The sequence below is a fragment of the Tursiops truncatus genome, chromosome 7 (assembly GCF_011762595.2).
Source record: "Tursiops truncatus isolate mTurTru1 chromosome 7, mTurTru1.mat.Y, whole genome shotgun sequence".
In the NCBI taxonomy this organism is placed as follows: domain Eukaryota; kingdom Metazoa; phylum Chordata; class Mammalia; order Artiodactyla; family Delphinidae; genus Tursiops; species Tursiops truncatus.
The window spans coordinates 65793297-65815404 of NC_047040.1; the positions used below are offsets into that span (position 1 = coordinate 65793297).

The 22108-nt window shown below is 36.1% G+C and overlaps 1 protein-coding gene across 2 annotated transcripts in view; it reads left to right on the forward strand.

The window, feature by feature from the left end:
• TTC21B (tetratricopeptide repeat domain 21B) overlaps positions 1–22108 on the forward strand; it is an 85413-nt gene that overhangs the window by 13168 nt on the left and 50137 nt on the right. For both annotated transcript variants that reach the window (XM_019923154.3, XM_033860061.2), the window contains 11 exons: positions 585–742; positions 3160–3244; positions 4351–4449; positions 5867–6059; positions 6496–6593; positions 6906–7106; positions 10990–11119; positions 14884–15041; positions 17346–17570; positions 19213–19451; positions 21246–21318. In XM_019923154.3, coding sequence (XP_019778713.2) covers positions 585–742; positions 3160–3244; positions 4351–4449; positions 5867–6059; positions 6496–6593; positions 6906–7106; positions 10990–11119; positions 14884–15041; positions 17346–17570; positions 19213–19451; positions 21246–21318 — 1659 coding nt within the window. The remainder of the gene's footprint in view (positions 1–584; positions 743–3159; positions 3245–4350; positions 4450–5866; positions 6060–6495; positions 6594–6905; positions 7107–10989; positions 11120–14883; positions 15042–17345; positions 17571–19212; positions 19452–21245; positions 21319–22108) is intronic.

A 22108-nucleotide genomic window follows, 5' to 3' on the forward strand; every position in this document is an offset into this window, starting at 1 on the left:
GCTTGCAAATATCCTGGAAATATTTTATTCTAAAAGGTAATTTTTCTGTTATAAATAGAAGCATTCCTTATGATGTTTCTAAAAATATTTCAGAATTTTCATCCTGTAGTTATATTTCTCAGTTATTTAAAAGTGAATTTTTTTTTCTTTTTTTTGCGGCACGCTGGCGCCTCACTGCTGCGGCCTCTCCTGCCGTGGAGCTCAGGCCAAGCGGCCACGGTCCACGGGCCCAGCCGCTCCGCGGCACGTGGGATCCCCCCCCCGACCGCAGCATGAACCCGCGTCCCCTGCATCGGCAGGCGGACTCCCAACCACTGCGCCACCAGGGAAGCCCCAAAAGTGGATTTTAAAACAGTCACTTATAATGTAAAATATTTTTATTCTGTGATGTTTTAAAATTTTGTTTGATTAAAACTTATTTTGTTTTTCTGATTATAAAACTATTTCTTACAGAAAGGTCAGAAAATAAAAATATAAAAAATGTTAAACACTAGAATTCTACCTCTTCCAGGGTAACTGCTGTGAGAACCTTAGTATATATGATCACAGTTTTGATGTCACTTTTTTCTTTTTTCTCCCATTAGGCACAGTGCCTTGAGATGCGCCAGAATTATTCAGGTGCTCTGGAGACTGTGAACCAGATAATCATGAACTTTCCAAGTTTCCTTCCTGCTTTTGTAAAGAAAATGAAACTACAACTAGCCTTGCAGGATTGGGACCAGACGGTTGAGACAGCACAGAGGTTAAGTATAAAAAAAGATGTCACAAATATCTTTGGATCTGGTTGTAATTTTGAGAAAAACGAAAATCTATGTGCATTTTTTTCTTATAAGGTTTTTTTAATTTGAGTTTTTCAAACAATATAGAATTGAGGAAAACCTTAACTTTGCATTGTTTTTAAGGGCTGAATTTATAGATTTACATAAATATCTGGGTAGCTATTCTAAAACACTCTTATATGCAGAAAGACAAATATCCCTGACCTCATGAAGCTTATATAATAAACAGAACAAGTAAGAAATTATGTAGTATGTTAAAAAGTTATAAGTGCAATGGAGAAAAAATAAAGCCGGAAAGTGAACTAGGGACCAGGGGGAGGGGCTTCAATTTTATGGGTTGGCAGGGAAGGCCTGTGAGAAGATGGCATTTGACAGAGGGAGCCAGCTTGCAGACATCCTGGGGAAGACTGCAGTAAGAAGCAAATGCAAGTGCAGAGACCTTGAGGCAAGAGTACGTGTCATATGGTTAAGGATGGGAAGGAGCAAGATGACTAGGCGGTGACGTCAGAGCACAGGGTCTTGTTGGTCACGGTAAAGATTTTGGGTTTTCTTAAGTGTGAAGGCATTGGAGGGTTCCCTCTCTCCCTTCTTCCCTTCCTGCTTTGTTCCTCTTTCTCCCCAACAACACCCTCCTCTTTTTGTTCTTGTTAATAAATAAGTTAAAGAAACCAGTATTTTTATCCTGCAGGTTTTGAATGATATGAATTGTATTGATTGTGTGCCATAACTGTGTAGCTTATTGCGTATCCTCAGTATTTCTAATAAACTGGTGATGGATCTAGAGACTTGGTTAGATTCACATTCACTGTTTCTTTGTTTGGCAGTTAATTCATAAGTGCTGATGTGTTCTTCCATCAAAGAGACATCATCTAGGCTTGTCTCTCTTTTTTGTGGTATTAGCAGCAATTCGAGCTCAATACCTGGGTACTTGGTTTAGGATTACAGTATGGTTATGTCATTCTTTCTGCATTTCTTAGCTAGAATCCTCCTATAAAGAAAAACTTCCAGCCTGCTGATTGGTTATCTAGTGTTATAGTTTCATGTAAGAAAAGTTGGATAAATGCTTGAGTCTTTTCCCTTATTTCCAGGTTTCAGAAACAAAAAAGGCCTCTAGCATCCCTAGCATTCTCCATTGATGATTGATAGTGGTTTGGGTTTGTTTGTTTATATGACATGGATTAAACTTGAGTGTTTCTAACCATTTTGGTTATTATAATTGCTCAGATTGAGTTATCTTTGGCCATTAGTAGCTTCTTCAAGTTAGTTCTTGAGTCTTTTTTGACATGACCTTAGTAGTCTTTGATAGTTTCCTTACTATTTGGTATGACAAGATATACCAGGGTTATTTTGTGTATTTACTGCCCTGTTCAGGTATCAGCCATGGTCCAGGGCAATCTAATTCCTTTTACTGAGAAATGGTATTTGGAGACCACAATTTGGGTCTAAGTAACTTTCTGATGTTTATATTTTTCCAGATTTCCTCTCTAGGCACTGTGGGGGTGGGTGGGAGTGGGAGGTATCCACATAATGTATAAATATATGCATATATCTTGGGGGGCATTTAAAAAATGAAAAATAGACTTGTTATATAGCTTTTAAACTTGATTTTTCTTTAACTTAGTATTTCATGGATACCCTTTTATGTTTATTAACAATGAATAGCATCTATAAAGTGAACATATAGTTTATTTTATCTTTCTCCATTGGTCGGCATGTTTCTAATTTTTTGCTGTTCTAAATATTGCACTGCACACACACACACACACACACACACACACACACACACACACACACACACACACACACACACACACACACACACACACACACACACACACACACACACACACACACACACACACACACACACACACACACACACACACACCCCCCCCCCCCCCCCCTTTATACACATATAGGAGTATTTCTGAAGGATGGTTTCCCAAATGAGGGATTTTGCATATTTCTTACTAAGTTTTGTTTTTGTTCCTATTATTAAAAGGATTTTTTAATAACATTTTCTGATTTAGTTTTACCACATTGGATCTATTTTAATGTTGTGAATTCCATTAATAGAGTTTTTGATATTCAGCCCATCTTTACATTCCTGGAATTCTTGTAATAAATCTGTGTGGTCAGGGTGAATTATTCTTTTAATACACTGTTGAGTATGGTAGAATGTATTCATATCTTTTGTAAACATATCAAAATTAAGATCCAGAGATTCTTTGGGGTTTAAATAATGAGATTGATAATTTTCATAAAGGAGATGTCACTTTACTAATTAAAATTACTTATTTAAGCAGTGGAATAATAAGCAAACCAAGTTTTCAAGGCATCAAATAAAAATACATGACATTAACTGAAATTTTTTTTGCAGGTTAATGCTGCAAGATAATCAAAATGTGGAAGCACTAAGAATGATGGCCCTTTACTATTTGTGTAGGGAGGGGGATATAGAGAAGGTAAGTTGTATTGTACTATTATATTTATGTTTTCTATACTAAATATGTATTTAGTTACATACACACATGCACATACAAAAGTGCCTTGAAGTGCTGTTTTAGAATGTATGACATGGTAGTTTTTAGTTGATTCCTAGAAATATACCTTAACAAAGAGGTGGGTTTGTTAAATCACCTAGTAAAGCAAAAATATCATATAGTTAAAATTACCTATGAAAACTTTTAAAATTATTAACTACAGCACGTGCTGTTTCTATGTAAAACTCATGTGCAGTAATATATATGATTAATGTAACAAGTGATGCTGGGTATGGAAGAGAACATACACAAAATATAATTCACAGTACTTTTACCATTTTATTGAGTTTGCATAAGTTAAATGGGCTTAGGATGAAATCCCATTGGACCTTATAAGGCACATGTTTTCTCTGCTAGTGAACACATTGACTGTATACTAGATTATGGAATGCCAAAATCCAGTCTGAAGTAAATAGTATTATAACAAGTGATAGATTTAGACTGGTATTTAGTCTGGTTAAATTGGATAATATGATAGTACCTAGTAAATACTTCAGTAAATACTAGAAGAATCTTAGAGGAGCAACTCTTCAGTAAATTTTTCAGGCATTGAAATTATTTATGTCAAGTATCTGATTTTTCTGTTCTAGAAAATATTTTAAATATAAACCAGGATATATAGGTAATCCAAGGACTGATCTCATATTATAGTAATGTTTGTAAATATGTTATCATTCATATCTCGTGTGTTATGAATTAATTATTGGAGAGGGAGCTTGGCATGTATAGTTAATTGAATATTATGGGTATCTTTACCCACCCTTAGGAAACCCAGAGGTTTCCATTCAATAACAATTATTAAGGAAACACATTTTAAAATGCAGTTATTTATTTATAATTATTCAACTTTTTAGAAAAGGGCCTTTTATCCTCTTGCAACGTATAAGATTTCATTGGAAGAAGGGGACTTTATAAAAGCAAAGATCTTTTTAAATATTAATAATAATATTTATTAGTGTACATGTCATGTATTATGTTCTTTTATTCTTAGTTTATTTTTAAATAATACTGAATACTTTTTGTTTTAGGCTGCCACCAAGCTGGAAAACTTAGGAAATGCAGTAGATGCCATGGAACCACAGAATGCTCAACTTTTTTATAATATCACAATAGCCTTCAGCAGAACTGTAAGAGTGCCAACAGAGCTCTGTTATTTGTAGCTGGAAATATAAAATTAGTCACAAATGTTGAGGCACCAAAAAGCACATGACCTAGAGTGAAAATGTGATGTGACTATAAATATGTGATACATTCTTAAGGTAGTTCAGAAGAGATACAGTTTCCAGCTATCAGAAGCCATCATGGAGGTATCATGGAGGAAGTGGTACCCGTGAATCCTTTAAGGATAGGGAAGTGCCTTCCAGACAAAGGGAATGGAATCAGAGCGTAGGATTTACGGCTAGGGTTGTTCTTTGTTTTATGTTTTTAAAACTATTTTTTGAACGTTGTAAAGTGGGTAATAGGCTATTTGGGTGGGGGAAGTGGTTGCTATCTTATTTTTTTTATAATAATAAAGAAATGATTTTATTACAAGCACCCAGTAAAAAGGTAGTTGGGAGTGGAATGGAAAAATACAGCAGAATTTTAAAATCACTACAAGAAATGAGAGGATTAAAAAGTTAACTAAACTAGAAAAATATAAATAAGGAAAGGAGACACAGTAAATAAAATAATTATTAAAATAAATTTGAAAGAAAATAATCAAGGATATTAATTGTTAAATGACATGAATAAACTGAATTCTCTTATTTAAAAACAAAGATTGTCAGATCACGTGAAATTTAGAGGAACTGTCCCTGCCCCGCCGCCCCATTATTATGGAAGTTTGAGTTAAGGGGGGGTATTTACCTTTTTTATTTACCTACTGCCAGACACGTGGTTTTTATTACTTTACAACAAATCAAACAATTTAGTAAGTAACAACTCTTCAAACTTGTTATGTTCAAAAAGTATATACTTATTCTGACAGCATTGCCATTTCTTGAAATATTTTTGAAGGCTTTTTTTCAAAAAGATTCTAAGGTGTGGTTCTCACTGGTGGTATACTTGTCTTTAGGGGTAAAGCAGATCCTTGTCCTAGCTTTTGATTCAATAAAAATATATATATTCAATAAAATATATATATATATGTTTCTCTATATTACTCTAGATATACACACACGTATATATACACACACATAAATATATATAAAACCTTAAAGTAATGATTTTCTTTTCTGATTATAGGACAATCATGAGACAGTTTGAAAAAAGAGCTCTGAAAATTTTGCTTGTGCAGCATCATTAGAAGCAGTAAACTTTTCAAGATAGCTGTTTTTTAAAAGCATTACTCATAAGGTTGTTCAAGTTCTGATAGGATATGAACTCTTGCTGCACTGTCTAGATAGTAAATGGAGTAGTTTTATTTTTCTGTATGAAATTATTTTATATTCTTCCTACATTCTGAATCTGTGAAATAAAAATTATTTATATGTACATTTAGAAAAAATGAATTCTTCCGAGTAGAAGTGTTTTAATCTAACTTAAATTTTTTTTTCTTCTTAGTGTGGACGTAGTCAACTGATTCTTCAAAAAACCCAAACATTACTAGAGAGAGCTTTTAGTTTAACTCCTCAGCAATCAGAATTTGCTACAGAACTTGGATACCAAATGATTTTACAGGGGAAAGTTAAAGAGGCATTGAAGTGGTATAAGACTGCCATGACACTAGATGAAACCAGTGTCTCTGCACTAATTGGTATGACAACCATATCTATGAGTGATTCTCATACAGATGCAAGTAATGATTGCTTTTCATACCTGCCATTAAAGAAGAAAAGACATATTTTATGGTTTTCTAAAATTAAACTGTTCTCCACTGTCTACAACAGAAAAAAATATGTACCTTTAAGAATAAAATTTTTACTTCTTAAATACTATCTTAAGAGAATAGATTTTTATGAGATAATTCACATAAATTATGAATACCATAGTAACTGATTTTCTGTGGGTACAAAGCTACCCATTTTCTTTTCTTTCACTCTTTTTCTTCTTTCTGTCGTTGTTTTTAAATCTAAAACTTAGATGTATTATGGCAAAAAAAATCTTGTTTAATTAATGTTGTTTGTGTTAGCTTGAAGTGTACGTGCGTGAAATGATGTGGATTTTTACCATTTCTGTCTTTTTTTTTTTAGGATTTATCCAATGTCAATTAATAGAAGGGCAACTACAGGAGGCAGATCAGCAGTTAGAATTCCTTAGTGAAATTCAGCAGTCTATTGGAAAATCGGCGGTATAGTATTTTATTTTATTTTATCAGATGGTAGATCCTAGCTACTATTTATAAAATATGAAATTTTTAATGTCTTAATATTTAGTAATGGTTTTAGAGGACTATTGTACACTAATTTTAATATGTAATTACATTTATTAATTTACCTCCGTGCATAATTAGACTTAAGATTCTAAAAATCCATCCAAGCTAATATTTAAGTTTGAACAAATGCTGTACATAAACAGCACTTCATATACTTTTGAAATCTAAGTAGAAATAAATGGCTTTATAACTGCATGGAGTAATTTATGGAAACTACCTATTTTCCAGGAATTAACCTATTTACATGCAGTTCTCGCTATGAAGAAAAATAAACGACAAGAAGAAGTTATTAATTTGTTAAATGATGTCCTAGACACTCATTTTTCACACTTAGAAGATTTACCTCTTGGCATACAGTATTTTGAGAAGTTAAATCCTGATTTCTTGCTAGAAATTATTACAGAATATCTGAATTTCTGTCCATTGCAGGTAAGTAATTCTGGGACTTATTTTCAAGGATGCATTTACATGGTGTTTTATAAAAGATGCTAATAAATGATGTTCTACATGTTAGACTATAATCGGCATCTTAAAATGGAAGCATTTGTATCTATATTAGGTGAAATAATTTTTAATGAAACTATTTACAGTAATGACTACTATCAACTAATAAATGTGTTGGTTTACAAACATTCATTTGTAATTCATAAAATCTTAAAATCTTAAATTTAAACAAAGTATTAGAAGTCATTTAATTCAGACACCCACCTTGTATTTGAATCTACTCCACAACATCCTCATTAAGTGCCCACCCCATCTCTGGATGCACTCAGAGATGCAGTTCGTATTGTATAACTGTGATTATTAGACTGTATTTCCTATGTTAAGTCAGACTTCACTTTATATTACAAAATTCACCCGTTTATCGGTCCTTCTTCTGCTCTGGAGTGACATGGAGCAAGTCTAGCTACTTAGTCTAGGCAAGGACCATTCCTCATTCATAAAACACACCTTCAGATTTTGGAAATTAGTTTTCATGTTCCTCTAAACAATTCCAGGTTTCCAGCCATTTCTTTTTTCATGACATAGTTTGAGCACGCTGGTTGTAAGCCTGAGGATGTTTTTCATTTGATCAGTGCCTCATTAAGCTCACTCTTCCAAGTATGGATTTGGACTGCAAGACTTAGAAGAGATTCTCTGCTCCCTAATTCTGGATGTCCATCTAGCTTCCTTTTTGTGAATCACGTTACATTATCGACCCCTATTGAATTAACTGTTAACTGAAGTCCTTAGATTGGTTATTCACTATAACTTTGGACCCAAGTGTAGGACTCTACATTTATCCCTGTGAAATTTTCTCTCTCCAGATTTATCCCAAAATTCCAGATTACCTTGTCCTTTTGGATCCTGATTGTCATCTGCCTGTCTAGCTCTGAGTAGAACAAAGAGTGGAGCCCTCTGTTGTGTTGCCAGGGAGTTCATTCCCAGTTAATGTGGATCCATTAGTCAACACTCTTACTACAGACAGTAAGCAGATGACTTGACTTTATTATACTCAACTCACAACTCAACACAGGGATATCGTGACGGGCACTAGCAAATATTTCATTCCTAAAAGCATAGTTTTTAGCATTCTCTCTGATTTACAGCTTCAGTAACTGTAAATGAACTTCAGTAACTGTTCATGACCTTCCCTTAGGGAACTCAGGCTGCCTTTCATTGACCATCATGTCCTTTTCCAGACTTTGATGACCTATTTTTTTTCAACTAATCCGTCTGGAATCACACCTGGGATTGATCTCAGTCTCAGTCATGATCTGTTTTCAGTTGCTAAGGAGTTGGAAAGCATTTTTCAGTACTCATGCAGTATTTAGATTTCATTCAACAAATGCTTGCACCAGTGTGTTGCTCAGAGCTGGGGAAATAGCTTGTAAAAACAAACTACAACCCTTGCCTTCTTGAAACATGAGTACTAGCAGGAGGAGACATAATATAATTAAGTCAATCATGTAGTGTGTTACAATATCACAGAAGAAAATAACAGAACAGGGCAGAATGGGTAGTAATTTTAGGTAAGGTGTTCTGGGTAGGCCTCATTAAGATGGGAAAATTTGAACAAAAACTTGAAGGTTGTGGGAATATGGTATAGAGTGTTTCAGGCAAAGGGAGCCGTTGTGCAGGTGGCCCAAAGGGACACAGAGATGAGTGTGCCCAGGACAGTGTGAGGAGTTGGGGAGTAGTCACCGTGAGGTCTCAGCACAGAGACCAGTGTGGTAACTTCTCTGGCTTCAGTTCTGAGTACAGAGGGGAGCCACCAGAAGGCTTCCAGCATGATCCAGTTCAGCATTTTAAAAGGAGTCTTCTGGCAGCTCTGCCGAGAGTAAACTGTACAAGGAGCAAGAAATAACGTGTTAAATGGTAGTTGGGTCCCTAGTCCACAGACATCCTATTTTTCCATAATATAACCTTCATCAGCATGATAAGAATCTAATTAGCATTTAAAATGCTGTTTTCCTGGGGAAATATCAGAAAGGCAGACTTGACTCTCCAGCTCCGTTTCTACTTTGGCCCTTTTATATATATACTTTCTAAAATCAAACATATTATCTTAGAGATTGTCCATATAAGTCCTGTTTTTTTTCTATGATTCACTGTGAAATTACAGTTAAAAAACAATGAGTAATTCTTAGCAATTGGCAGAGAACATTATCAGAACTTCACCCTTTTACCTATGCTTTCATTATTTTCAGTTACACTGAAGAAATAAATGTTTTAAGAATATACTCTGTACCCATTACTGTGTGAGTCTGTCATACAGAGTGAAGTAAGTCAGAAAGAGAAAAACAAATACTGTATGCTAACACATATATATGGAATCTAAGAAAAAAAAAAAAGGTCATAAAGAACCTAGGGGTAAGACGGGATTAAAGACACGGACCTACTAGAGAATGGACTTGAGGATATGGGGAGGGGGAAGGGTAAGCTGTGACAAAGTGAGAGAGTGGCATGGACATATATACACTACCAAACGTAAAATAGATAGCTAGTGGGAAGCAGCCGCATAGCACAGGGAGATCAGCTCGGTGCTTTGTGACCACCTAGAGGGGTGGGATAGGGAGGGTGGGAGGGAGACGCAAGAGGGAAGAGATGTATAACTGATTCACTTTGTTATAAAGCAGAAACTAATACAACACTGTAAAGAAATTATACTCCAATAAAGATGTTAAAAAAATAAATAAAATGGATCAAATGTCAAAAAAAAAGTCTGATCTTTGAGACACATAAGACCCTTAGCCCTATAAGAGAGGCAAAACTAAATATGAAACTACTATAAAACTGTATAAGACAAAGAATGCTGAATTATTATATAGATTATAAGCACTATAGAAATTTCAAGAAGTTGAAGTATTCTAGGCATCAGTAGTTTTATACTCTGAAAATCCTTTTGAGCACACATTTTTTTGATGCCTCAACATAGTGAGAACATACCACACTTTCTTGTTAGTAAAGTGGCTCTTCATAGGAGTGACTGTCAGTAAGAGGCGGTGCTCCAGTTAAGAATCTGTGTATGTGGAGTGTAAGATTGGGGGGATGGGAGGATCACCCTTCAGATAAAGGAAGGAGTATTAGTAAGGCAAAGCAGGGAGAATGAACATTTGATATTTAAACTCTAATATCACATTTCTAAATTGTGAGTGAATAACCACTGGATAAAGGTGGGTTGAATAGACAGCCATTAAAAGAATAAAAAAGTGGTCTAGTACTGCTTTAGTTATCGTATTCACTATTAATAAAAAGAGAAAAAAAATTTGAAGGCCTACAACATGCCAGGCGGAAAAGTGGGGAATATGAAGGTATGAGACATTTGGTGTAGTATACGTGAGTGTTCAACCTTCGGACTTTTGCTAGAATGATGAAATCTGAATTCTCTAGAAACTGACCTTACAGTATTTTAGGGGGTGGTGCAAGTTACTCAACTGAGTAAATCACAAGGCAGGTTTAGAGTTAGAACTCACATTGCCTTGACTCTCAATTCCAGCAAGAAACTCTACCTCTCGTTATCGTTCCTTTGAACAGATATGTTTTCTTGACAGAGTTTAAACAGATATGCTCATTTCATATGTTATCAAATTAGTAACTGTATAATAATTTCACAGTTATTTTGCTGAGCAAAAGCCATCATTTATATAGTCTGTTCATAGATCCCAGGGAGATAAATTAGTATTAGTCCAGTCATAGTAAAAATATTGGGCAATAAATAGACAAATTTTAGAAAAATATGTGATTTTTGCTCTTCACATTACAATTAATATGTGTTTATTTTTAGCTAAATACTATTATAAACCTATAAAAAATGATCTGATTTGTTTAGCCTGCAAGTCCTGGGCAACCTCTTTCTCCACTTCTCAGACGTTGTACCTCAATCCTGGAGACTATAGTAAGAACTGTTCCCGGTCTTCTGCAAGCTGTCTTCCTAATAGCAAAAGTGAAATATTTGTCAGGTAAGATATACATTAAAATCTTAAAATAACCTTTATATTCTGATGTTGATAAGAACTAGTATAAACAAACAAAGAACTCCTTGTATGAATAGTCACATAAAATAGTCACATAGAATAGTCTTCATAGAATAGTCACGTAAAATGTACCTTTTACGTGTGCACAGATAAGTAATTTTTATCCAAAATAAAACTGCATAACTTTCTTTACTATTTAATTCTTTAAAAAATTACTATAAACTTCTGTGGTTCAAGTGAATGTCTGGGAAAATACAGTTCTACCACTTAAAAAATGTCCATCAGGTGGTACTAGGTCCTGGCAGTATAATTTATAGTCTTTAATCTCTCCTTTGAACAGATTATAATGGTTGACTCATTGGCATGACCAAATGTGATGTTCACTGGGTTTCAGGCCCGTGAGAAATTCATTGATTAATTTCTATTTAGTTTCTGTGATTGGTTATACATAGCTTTAAAAAAATATCCTCAGTTACAACCTTAGATTTTTAGGACACAAACATGTATGACAATATATATAAAAGTAGGCCATCATATGGTACTTAGGTATGTATCTTTGCTGGCTGAATGCTATGCAAAGTAAGTTAAGTTTGTAAAGTCCTATAGGACAGAAACCAACTTCAAGGTGTTCATTATCGTTAACAGTTACTTCTTGTACATAATGGAACGAGTTAAGAGTTTGACCTTACTAATTTTTTGGCTTTGTTTTAACTGTTTTTGGGGTTTTTTAAAAATAAATTTATTTATTTATTTATTTTTGGCTGCATTGGGTCTTCGCTGCTGTGCGCGGGTTTTCTCTAGTTGCAGCGAGCGGGGCCTACTCTTCGTTGTGGTGCGCGGGCTTCTCATTGTGGTGGCTTCTCTTGTTGCGGAGCATGGGCTCTAGGTGCGCGGGCTTCAGTAGTTGTGGTGCACGGGCTTGGTTGCTCCACGGCATGTGGGATCTTCCCGCACCAGGACTCGAACCCGTGACCCCTGCATTGGCAGGCAGATTCTTAACCGCTGTGCCGCAAGGGAAGTCCCTTTAACTGTTTTAAAAAGAGAACCAAATGATCACAAAAGCTTGTTTCAGTTCTAAAATACTCTAGTTGTAAGAAGTGACTCTCTATTACCTTCTCTGATTGAGTTCTGTTGAGCCACATCATATTTCTACTTTCTTCCCAGTTAGAACCGGTATCACCTACTAGGTGATCAAACTGGGACTTTGAGTTCTGTGATTAATTTGTAAACACTCATTATTTATTTTGAATTTTGATACAAATCAGTTTCAATAGAGTAATAGTTAATTGCCAAAGTCTTAGGAAGGAAACTCTTGTATATTAACCCCATTTTTAAAAAGAGCAGCCTGAAATAATGTGAAACAGTGGTGGCACGTGTCTGAATAGCAGTATTCTTGCTAAATTGCCAACTGCAGTGACTTCCGGCACCAACTACCTGGAGTTGGGCTAAACTTCACAGGTTAAGGGCACAATTCTCCATCATACTGCCCTCATTTTAGATAGCAGCCACAAGTTCAGGGGTTCCCAGGGCCTCCTGCACTTCTGACCAGCTTGCTACTAATTTAAGGGTTCTTATGATTCCCTTCAGGTTCGATAATTCACTAGAAAGACTCATAGAACTCAGGAAAGCACTATATCTAGGATTAGAGTGTTATGATAGCAAACTGAAATTTGAAAGTCATCCAAACCAGCAAAAGGAAGAGATGCAGAGGATGAGGTCTGGGAGGGTCCCAGATGTGGAGCTTCCGTTGTCCTCTCCCTGTGGAGTCAGGACACATCAACTTTCCGACAAATCAATGACGACACCTGTGGAACATTAGCAACCAAGAGAACTCACCCAAGGTTCGGTATCCAGAGTTTTATTAGGGTTTTATTACATAGACATCGACTGAATCTTTGGCCATGTGATTGAAGTCAGTCTCCAGCTCCCCTCTCCCTAGGTTAGGCTGATTATAGGTGGCTCAAAGCCCTACCCTTCTATTCACAGGGTTGGTCTTTCTGGCATGGCCAGCTACCATCCTGAGTCACATCATTAGCATAAGCTCTCAGGGCCCACCATGAATAACAAAGATTCTCCTATTGCTTGGGAAATTCCAAGATTTAGAGACTGTGTCCTGGGAACTGTCTCCCTGTCTCCCTATCTCCCTGGGATAAAGACCAGCCAAATTCTTTATTACGTAGGACCTGACAAAGGCAGAACTGCAGGACAGAAATTTCTTCCATTTTTCTCTCAAGAGAAATTGGGCCGCTCTTAGATAAGAATGTGATATTGATGTGATCTTTGTTTTTATGGCCCGTTTTTTCCCAACAGTGATGACCCGTTTCTCCATTGAAATACTTAGTGGCCTCCTGAAGCTAACCGGACATATTCTTCCTCCTTATCTTTAGAAGAAACAAAAAAGATTATGATTTCAGTTATTCATACAGTCCTCATTGTTTTTTCCAGTCTCTTATTTGCAAACCCTAATTCTTTTCTGTGTACTCTCTCCACTTAGTAATAACCTCTTTTTTCAAGTTATCTCCTTAATCCTCCTCCTTCCTAAAAGAATATGGGGGTGGCAATTTGCATGCAAATTTATTATGCTTAATCGTCCCTTCTTTTTTTGTCTGCACAGTTCTGAGTGTTGGATTGTATCACAGTGAAAAAGAATCTAATGTTTATTATGCTTGATGGTTAACTGACACATTTAGACACTGTATTTAATAAGTTTTGTGCTACCCCAGCTAAATTATTGTTCATTAATCCTCTGTCTCTAAGAAAGCGTTTTCTGTTTAAATGGATTTCTGTTAGAAGAAAGTTGAGCGTTTGGGAACTGAAGGCCTGACTGTTAGCCTTACTTTGTCTGTTAAGGTGTTAGGTAAGGTTACAGAGAGTAATTGAACGGATACCTTAGCAGAGTTACATGGGGAGCTGGCCTAGCTACACCTACTTAAGGCCAGTTTATGAGACGGCTAAATGCAAATCAGTGTGGGTGACATCACGAAACTTCTAGCACCTAGAGTCTGTGCTGTTGTTTCTCTGAAGAGCCTCTTCTACCTTATCTGTCAGCCCAAGGTAGATTCCAATATTCTGTTCACTTTCATCTTGATCATATCCTTCTATTTTAAGATTCCCAGATGTACTTACTAACCTATAATGGAATATAATCTGCAAAAATGCTGAATCATTATGCTATATACCTGAAACTAACACAGTATTGCAAACCAACTACAATAAAAGAAAAAGTCTTCCAGATGTACAATACCTGTGGTTCCAAAACATTTGATATTTCAGTTAGTATTTAAAGGCATTTTAAATCTGTAACTCACATTTCTAACCCCCTGGAATATAACCTTATGCCTTTTTTGGTTATTTTTTGTACAGTAGTAAAATTTCTAGCCTAGATGTGGCCCTATAACATTCTGTTTAAATTTCTATGTCTTACATAACTTATTTTAATGAAATTGTAAATTAGAAATATTCTTTTGACAAGGAGAATACAGGTACATTTAAAGGGCTTCAGATTTTTTCACATACTTTTCCTTATTTGCTCCTTATGACCAAGGGATGGCCTGGCTTTAGATATATTCTTTCATGCATATTAAAAAGAAACTGACTAGTGCAGGTAGAGGTTAAGCTAAGGCCTTACGAACAGAGAACTTTTAAGTTCAAACACCAGAACTATCCATAGACTAAATACTTTTCTCCCTGTTCTCTCAGGTTTCCTCTTGATCATTTTGTATTATAATAGTGCTTTGTTTCCTCATTAGGTGATATTGAAGCAGCTTATAATAATCTGCAGCATTGCCTAGAACACAGTCCTTCCTATGCAGATGCTCATCTCCTGATGGCTCAGGTTTATTTGTCTCAGGAAAAATTCAAATTGTGTTCTCAGTCTCTTGAACTTTGTCTGAGCTATAATTTTAAGGTAAGTGTTCCAGACTCAAGTGGATAAGACATATCGCCCTCCTTGAACCTTTAGCAAATGTTTACATATTCAACTATTTTGTTTCTTAGCCTGTAATATTTTGCTAATAAATGCATTATTAATGGAATTTTTTTTTTTTTTTTTTTTTTTGCGGTACGCGGGCCTCTCACTGTTGTGGCCTCTCCCTTTGTGGAGCACAGGCTCCGGACGCGCAGGCTTAGCGGCCATGGCTCACGGGCCCAGCTGCTCCACAGCATGTGGGATCCTCCCAGACCGGGGCATGAACCCGTGTCCCCTGAATCGGCAGGCAGACTCTCAACCACTATGCCACCAGGGAAGCCGATAATGGAAAATATTTTGAACTCATTAGCAGTAGGAGAAAAAAATGGAGGCAACTGTGGTGTAGTTAAACAACTATATGGACTTGGCAACAAAAGACCTGGAGATAGTGTCTGGTTTTTCCACCTGTCTCTCTCTGAACCTCAGTTTTCTTTTCTAGAACACTTATATAATAATACCCTACAATTATAGTGAACATTAAATGCAATATGAATATGTAGAGATAATTGTACACTGTAGAGCATTGTGCCAAATATTTTTATGTATAAGGATTTTATTTTATTGCCTGTTTCTTTCTTGGACCTTGGTGTTTAATAACTTCTTTTTAGATACATCATCAGAGAACAGCTAGTCATTTTGAAAGTTGGTATGTGGTTTGAGGATATAAACACACTAGATTTCTATCCAAGGTATTCTGTGTGAACATCTCATATCCCTGAGCATTACGGAAAGTCCTAGGTTCAGGGGCTTCCTGAGCAACCTGGAATCAAGGAGGAGCTCCTCAGACTTTTGCTTTGGTTGGCAGTGTCTTGAGCCCTTCGATGTGAGAACACTTTAGTACACTGGAGAATTCAAGTTCCAGGCAAGGTTTGCAGAAGATAATGCCTGCTTCTTAGGACAGTAGTTCTCAAGACTGGTGGTGCATTGTGACCCCAGTGCCAGTGCCCTACCCAGTGAATCAGAATCTCTGAGAGAAGAGCGTAAGCATGATGGTTTACACAAGGCCCACAGGTAAACACAATGCCCAGCTACGGCTCAGAACCCGGCATTAGGAGGACTGGAGGTTAGATGGCAGCCACATCATCTCATTCTGGACCATCTTCTTCCCTTTGACTCCTTCCTCATCTTTTGTCATTCTCTTTATTTTTTCTGTATATGCTGTTGATACCCAAAATAAAGACAGGAGATTCATTACTACGTGTTTCAGAGTAGTATCAAAGGGTAAAACCAATGTTTGATTAATGTGTCCTGAAATTTTTAATCTTAAATTATTTATTTATTTGTTTGTTTATTTGTTTATTTAATTTATTTACTTCTGGCTGCGTTGGGTCTTTGTTGCTGCGCGCGGGCTTTCTCTAGTTGCAGCAAGGGGGCTACTCTTCGTTGCGGTGCGGTGGCTTCTCTTGTTGCAGAGCACGGCCTTCAGTAGTTGTGGCTCGTGGGCTCTAGACCGCAGGCTCAGTAGTTGTGGCACACGGGCTTAGTTGCTCTGCGGCATGTGGGGTCTTCCAGGACCAGGGCTCAAACTCGTGTCCCCTGCATCGACAGGTGGATTCTTAACCACTGTGCCACCAGGGAAGCCCTGAAATTTTTTTTTTTTTTTTTTTTTTTTTTTTTTTTTTGCGGTACGCGGGCCTCTCCCTGCCGCGGCCTCTCCCGCTGCGGAACACAGGCTCCGGACGCGCAGGCCCAGCGGCCATGGCCCACGGGCCCAGCCGCTCCGCGGCACGTGGGATCCTCCTGGACCGGGGCACGAACCCGCGTCCCCTGCATCGGCAGGCGGACTCCCAATCACTGCGCCACCAGGGAAGCCCAGCCCTGAAATTTTTAATCTTAAAATTAGAAAATAAAGAAAAGACAAGAAACTGTGTAGAAATCTGATAACTTTATCTCAGTACAAGAAGTCTGAGGTAAAGGAATTCATTTCCTGAAAACTAAAATAATTTCTTAGAATATATTTGCTAGCCTTATAAACTTTGTGTGCAATTTCTTTCCTCTCATAGTAGAAGTACTTAACTTGTTTGTTAACCAACGGAACACTAGGTAGTGTCAGGTTACCTGAATTCTGATTTAATATAATAAATGATCAGAACATGAGTAAGAGGACAGAAATAGACCTCATGCATACAATCACAGGGTAGACTGTCCTCAAAGATCCTATTATTATAACATTTGATGGATTGTAAACTATGTATTGATGTTGTAAATACTCCAAGGAAGTATTTCTGAATATTATTTTTTCAGGTGAGAGAATATCCTTTATATCATTTGATAAAAGCTCAGTCACAAAAGAAAATGGGAGAAATAGCAGAAGCAATTAAAACCCTGCATATAGCAATGAGTTTACCAGGAATGAGGAGAACTGGAACTTCCTCAAAGTCAAAATACAGAAAAACTGAAGTCGATGCAAGCCATCGTTTATCAGTCTTTCTTGAGTTGGTAGAGGTTCACCGCTTAAATGGAGAACAGGTAGGTCAAGTGTAATTCAGTGGCTCAGATCTGAACTTTGTTATTCAAGTATATAGAGTCATAGGAAATGAAAAAGCTAAAATTATTCGCTTGACCAAGTGGTAAAGTTTAGAAAATTTATTTCTCATCACTTAGCACCAGATCATGTTACTTTCTGTAGCCCCTGAATTTAGACATAGTTTGTACTGGGATGACTTTATGTATCAGTATACTTACATTGGCTACCATGAGATGTAATATTAGATATACACTGTATGTGTAATATGAGTAATAATATAATGTAATATGATGTACTTAGTATGTATTAATATAATGTGTATAATAATATGTATGATTACTTTGGCTATCATGAAATGTAATAATATAATATAGTTATAATTCTGTGAATTCCTAAAAGGGCTCACACACATATACACAGAAACACACACACACACACACACACACACACACACACACACACACACACACACACACACACACACACACACACAGATGTACTCCTGGAATAAAATTAAAGTACCAATCTGAAATTCTAATAGCTGAGAAAATAAAAGAACCACTGAAATAATACAGCTTTGTTAAACTAACAGGACAATCATAAAATCAAATACTTTAAAAAATACAGATAGATAGATCATAAAATCAAATACTTAAAGAATAATATAGATAGGTAGATGGATAGATAGGTAGAAAGAAGGCAAACAAAAATGTAATTCTGAGAAAAGAAATAGAACCTTGTAGAAAATGAGGAACTTAACATCATTTATATTTGGTTTTTAAGTTGCAGCTGTTGCTAATCAGTTATTTCATTATTTCATATTTTAGTGGAAATTAAGAAGACTGTGTCCAGATACTTGCCGAATCTCAAAGAATTTCCAGTTCACTAATAAATTAATGTAAAATGCACTTAATAAGAAGAACCAATTCTACTATAGATAGTTGATTCTGAAATGCACTGTTTTTTTCACATTTCTTAAATCAGAATGTTTTAAAATCTCTAAAGCTGAGATGAATTAAAATCAATGACATTTTAGATTCATTGAGGTACAGATTTGGAAATTAGGAAATATATTCACCTGGGGTATAACAAAAATGACATACTAGTGTAGGGAATAACGTAATCTGCTAGGTAATGTAGAGCCATCGGGTACAGAGGGTGACTGTGGACTGGATCCCATCCAAGATGCAGTAATGAACATAGCTAAGAATTTAGGCTTTGGAGTCAGGCTGGTTCTGTCATTTGTTAACTTAACTGTCTGAATCTCATTTTACTTACTGCAAAGTGGGGGGTAATTATAGTAACTACCTTAGAGGATTTTTGTGAGAATTAAATGGGTTAATATTTACAATGCTGGGTGCAAAGTAAATGTTTATTAAATTATAGTAGCAACAAGTCTTAGGTAGCAACTGCTGTTGTCCTAGTTATGAGAACACTTTTCAGCTAACAAATATTTGTAATGTCATCTTAATTTGGTCTCTGAGTTTGGTTTTAAATTTTTGTACTTTTCAAAAAAATCTATCATTATTTCACAAATATCATAACTGTACTAGCATTTATTGTTCATTCTGTATTAGTAGAAAACCTTAGTTTGTAGTGTAATTTGTTGAAATTTTGAATGTTACTTTAATTTCACCTTTACAGCATGAGGCGGCCAAAGTTTTACAAGATGCCATCCATGAATTTTCCGGGACATCTGAAGAGTTGCGTGTCACTATTGCTAACGCAGACCTAGCTCTGGCCCAGGGAGATGTGGAACGGGCTTTAAGCATGCTTCAGAATGTTACATCTGAGCAGCCTTATTTCATAGAGACCAAAGAAAAAATGGCAGATATATATCTGAAGCACAGAAAAGAGAAGATGTTATATATCACTTGTTACAGGTAAATGGTTCTTTCAACCCATTATATTTTGACATTTATCTCCTAAAATTAATCCCCAAATTTCTTTCTTTTAACTGCTTTTCAGATACTTTATAGATCCCTTCCTTAATGTGTTCTTGCTTCCTTCTACTACCACCAAACACAGTAACTCTAACCAAGTTACTCGCCCTAAAATGTAAATCGTGGTAATTATGATTTATTTCAACCTGTGGCTTACTTTAGTTTCTCAGCTCTCCTCTCTCATCAGATGTTATTTTTGGACTTTGAAAGAGCTACAATTACATGTATTCTAATAGCGTAAAAGCATTATGTAATGTAACAATTCAGGGGCTATATAGTCATATTTAACACTCAGTATCATAGCTATAGCAGAAGAAAATCATGGCTTAGTATATACCACACTAAGGCATGGATTACAGAAGTGGCAGGGGTTTAAAAAGTGTCATACACTGATGCCCTTGGGAGTTACTGGGATACACAACACATGCACACACACACACTCTCACACGAGACATGGGTGCACACATGCACACACAGGTTGCTCTTACACTTCTCCCCAAACAAAAAGATAAAGGTACAAGCACACACTCCATGTGAGAGAAAATTAATGTTTTATCCTTGAGAATAGTAAAATGTTGATGAATTAAGTCATATTGGTTCATCTATATTTTGTAAATATCAAAGCCCAGAAAGCTGCTCAGATTCGTTGTAGGTACTGAGTGATTCAAAGAAACTGAGCAGCACCCCCTGAATAGATGGATGGACTGGAGTTTCCTAGATTATATTTTCTATGATGTTTCTAAAATATCGGCACTATCATCTCTAATGATATGACAATTTTCTTTTCACTCTTCACACCTTTTATTCTATTATTATTTTTTTAACATCTTTATTGGAGTATAATTGCTTTACATTGTTGTGTTAGTTTCTGCTGTATAACAAAGTGAATCAGCTATACATACACATATATCCCCATATCCCCTCCCTCTTGCGTCTCCCTCCCACCCTCCCTATCCCACCCCTTTAGGTGGTCACAAAGCACCGAGGTGATCTCCCTGTGCTATGTGGCTGCTTCCCACTAGCTATCTATTTTACATTTGGTAGTGCATATATGTATGTATATATAAAATAGGGTTGATGTGTTTGGATGCACTATAGTATAGTAGCTAAAATCATAGGTTTTCTTTTTTCAAGTAGATCTGACACATTAGCTGTAGTAAACTCAGCATTATCTATATAATTGTAACAATTTTCTTTTCTCAGAGTTTTTGGACCAATTAAGTGAGATATTGTACATTAAAGACTTAGCATCACATTATGTGAGCAACCTTGGTATTTTGACCTTTAGTAGTTTACCTTTTGCAGGTAAAAAATAAGCAGCAAATGTTGAAATAGAATATTTTATATTTTTTAAGGTAATTCGTTGTATATGACTTATGCCATGAATATCAGAGCTCAAGATGCATAGGAGGATGATAAGTGTTTGTCATATTTTGCAACTTCATTCCCACATCATGTATTTCTGGATAATGAGAGCTTATATGTTTACTATCTGTATACTTTTACCTGCATTTCAGGAAATAGAAAAATTTAATGAAAAAAATTGTTGACTTAGCATAAACAATCTGAGTATGGGTATGGCTGGAGTTTTTAAACAATATTACACTGTTGGATATAAAGAAGGCACTCTGAAGGCTATTAGTTCATTGAAAAAATAAGCTTATCTTTTATTTAATTGGTTTAGAAGAAGAAATTTATATTCAATACACTAAGCAGTGTTCGTCTGATTTCCAGAGAAATTGCTGAAAGGATGCCTAGCCCTCGTTCTTTTATTCTCCTTGGTGATGCATACATGAATATTCAAGAGGTAAAGTTTCTGATACTACTGAACTTAGATTTAAAAACAAAACAAAAACCAAAAATTCTTCTTTGTGATTAGTATAACATTCTACTGAAAGGAATTTGGGTTTTTTTCTTCCAGTTTTATTGAGATACAGTTGACATGCAGCACTGTGTAAGTTTAAGGTATAGCATAATGATTTAACTTAAATACATCATGCAATGATTATCACAGTAAGTTCAGTGAATATCCATCATCTTATATAGCTCAAAATTAAAGAAATAGAAAAAAATATTTTTCCCTTATAATGAGAACTCTCAGGATTTACTTTCAACAGCTTTCACGTATAACGTACAGCAGTGTTAATTTTCATGTTGTACATTACATCCCTAATACTTATCTTGTAACTGGAAGCTTGTACCTTTTAACCACCTTCATCCAAATCCCCTCCCCTCATTTTAATAACGTTTACTTAATAGTCAAAGATCCAGTCATCACAATAAAAAGGGAGACGACCATTACAATTAAAAAGTTACAGTTATTTTTCAGGGCTTCCCTGGTGGCGCAGTGGTTGAGAGTCCGCCTGCCAATGCCAGGGACACAGATTCGTGCCCCGGTTCGGGAAGATCCCACATGCTGCAGAGTGGCTGGGCCCGTGAGCCATGGCCGCTGGGCCTGTGCGTCTGGAGCCTGTGCTCCGCAACGGGAGGCACTGCAACAGTGGGATACCCGCATAAAAAAAAGTTATAGTTATTTTTCAAATTGAGATCCAGTTATTCAGCACTATCATTTGAAATAGAGATGATACCAGAAGTAA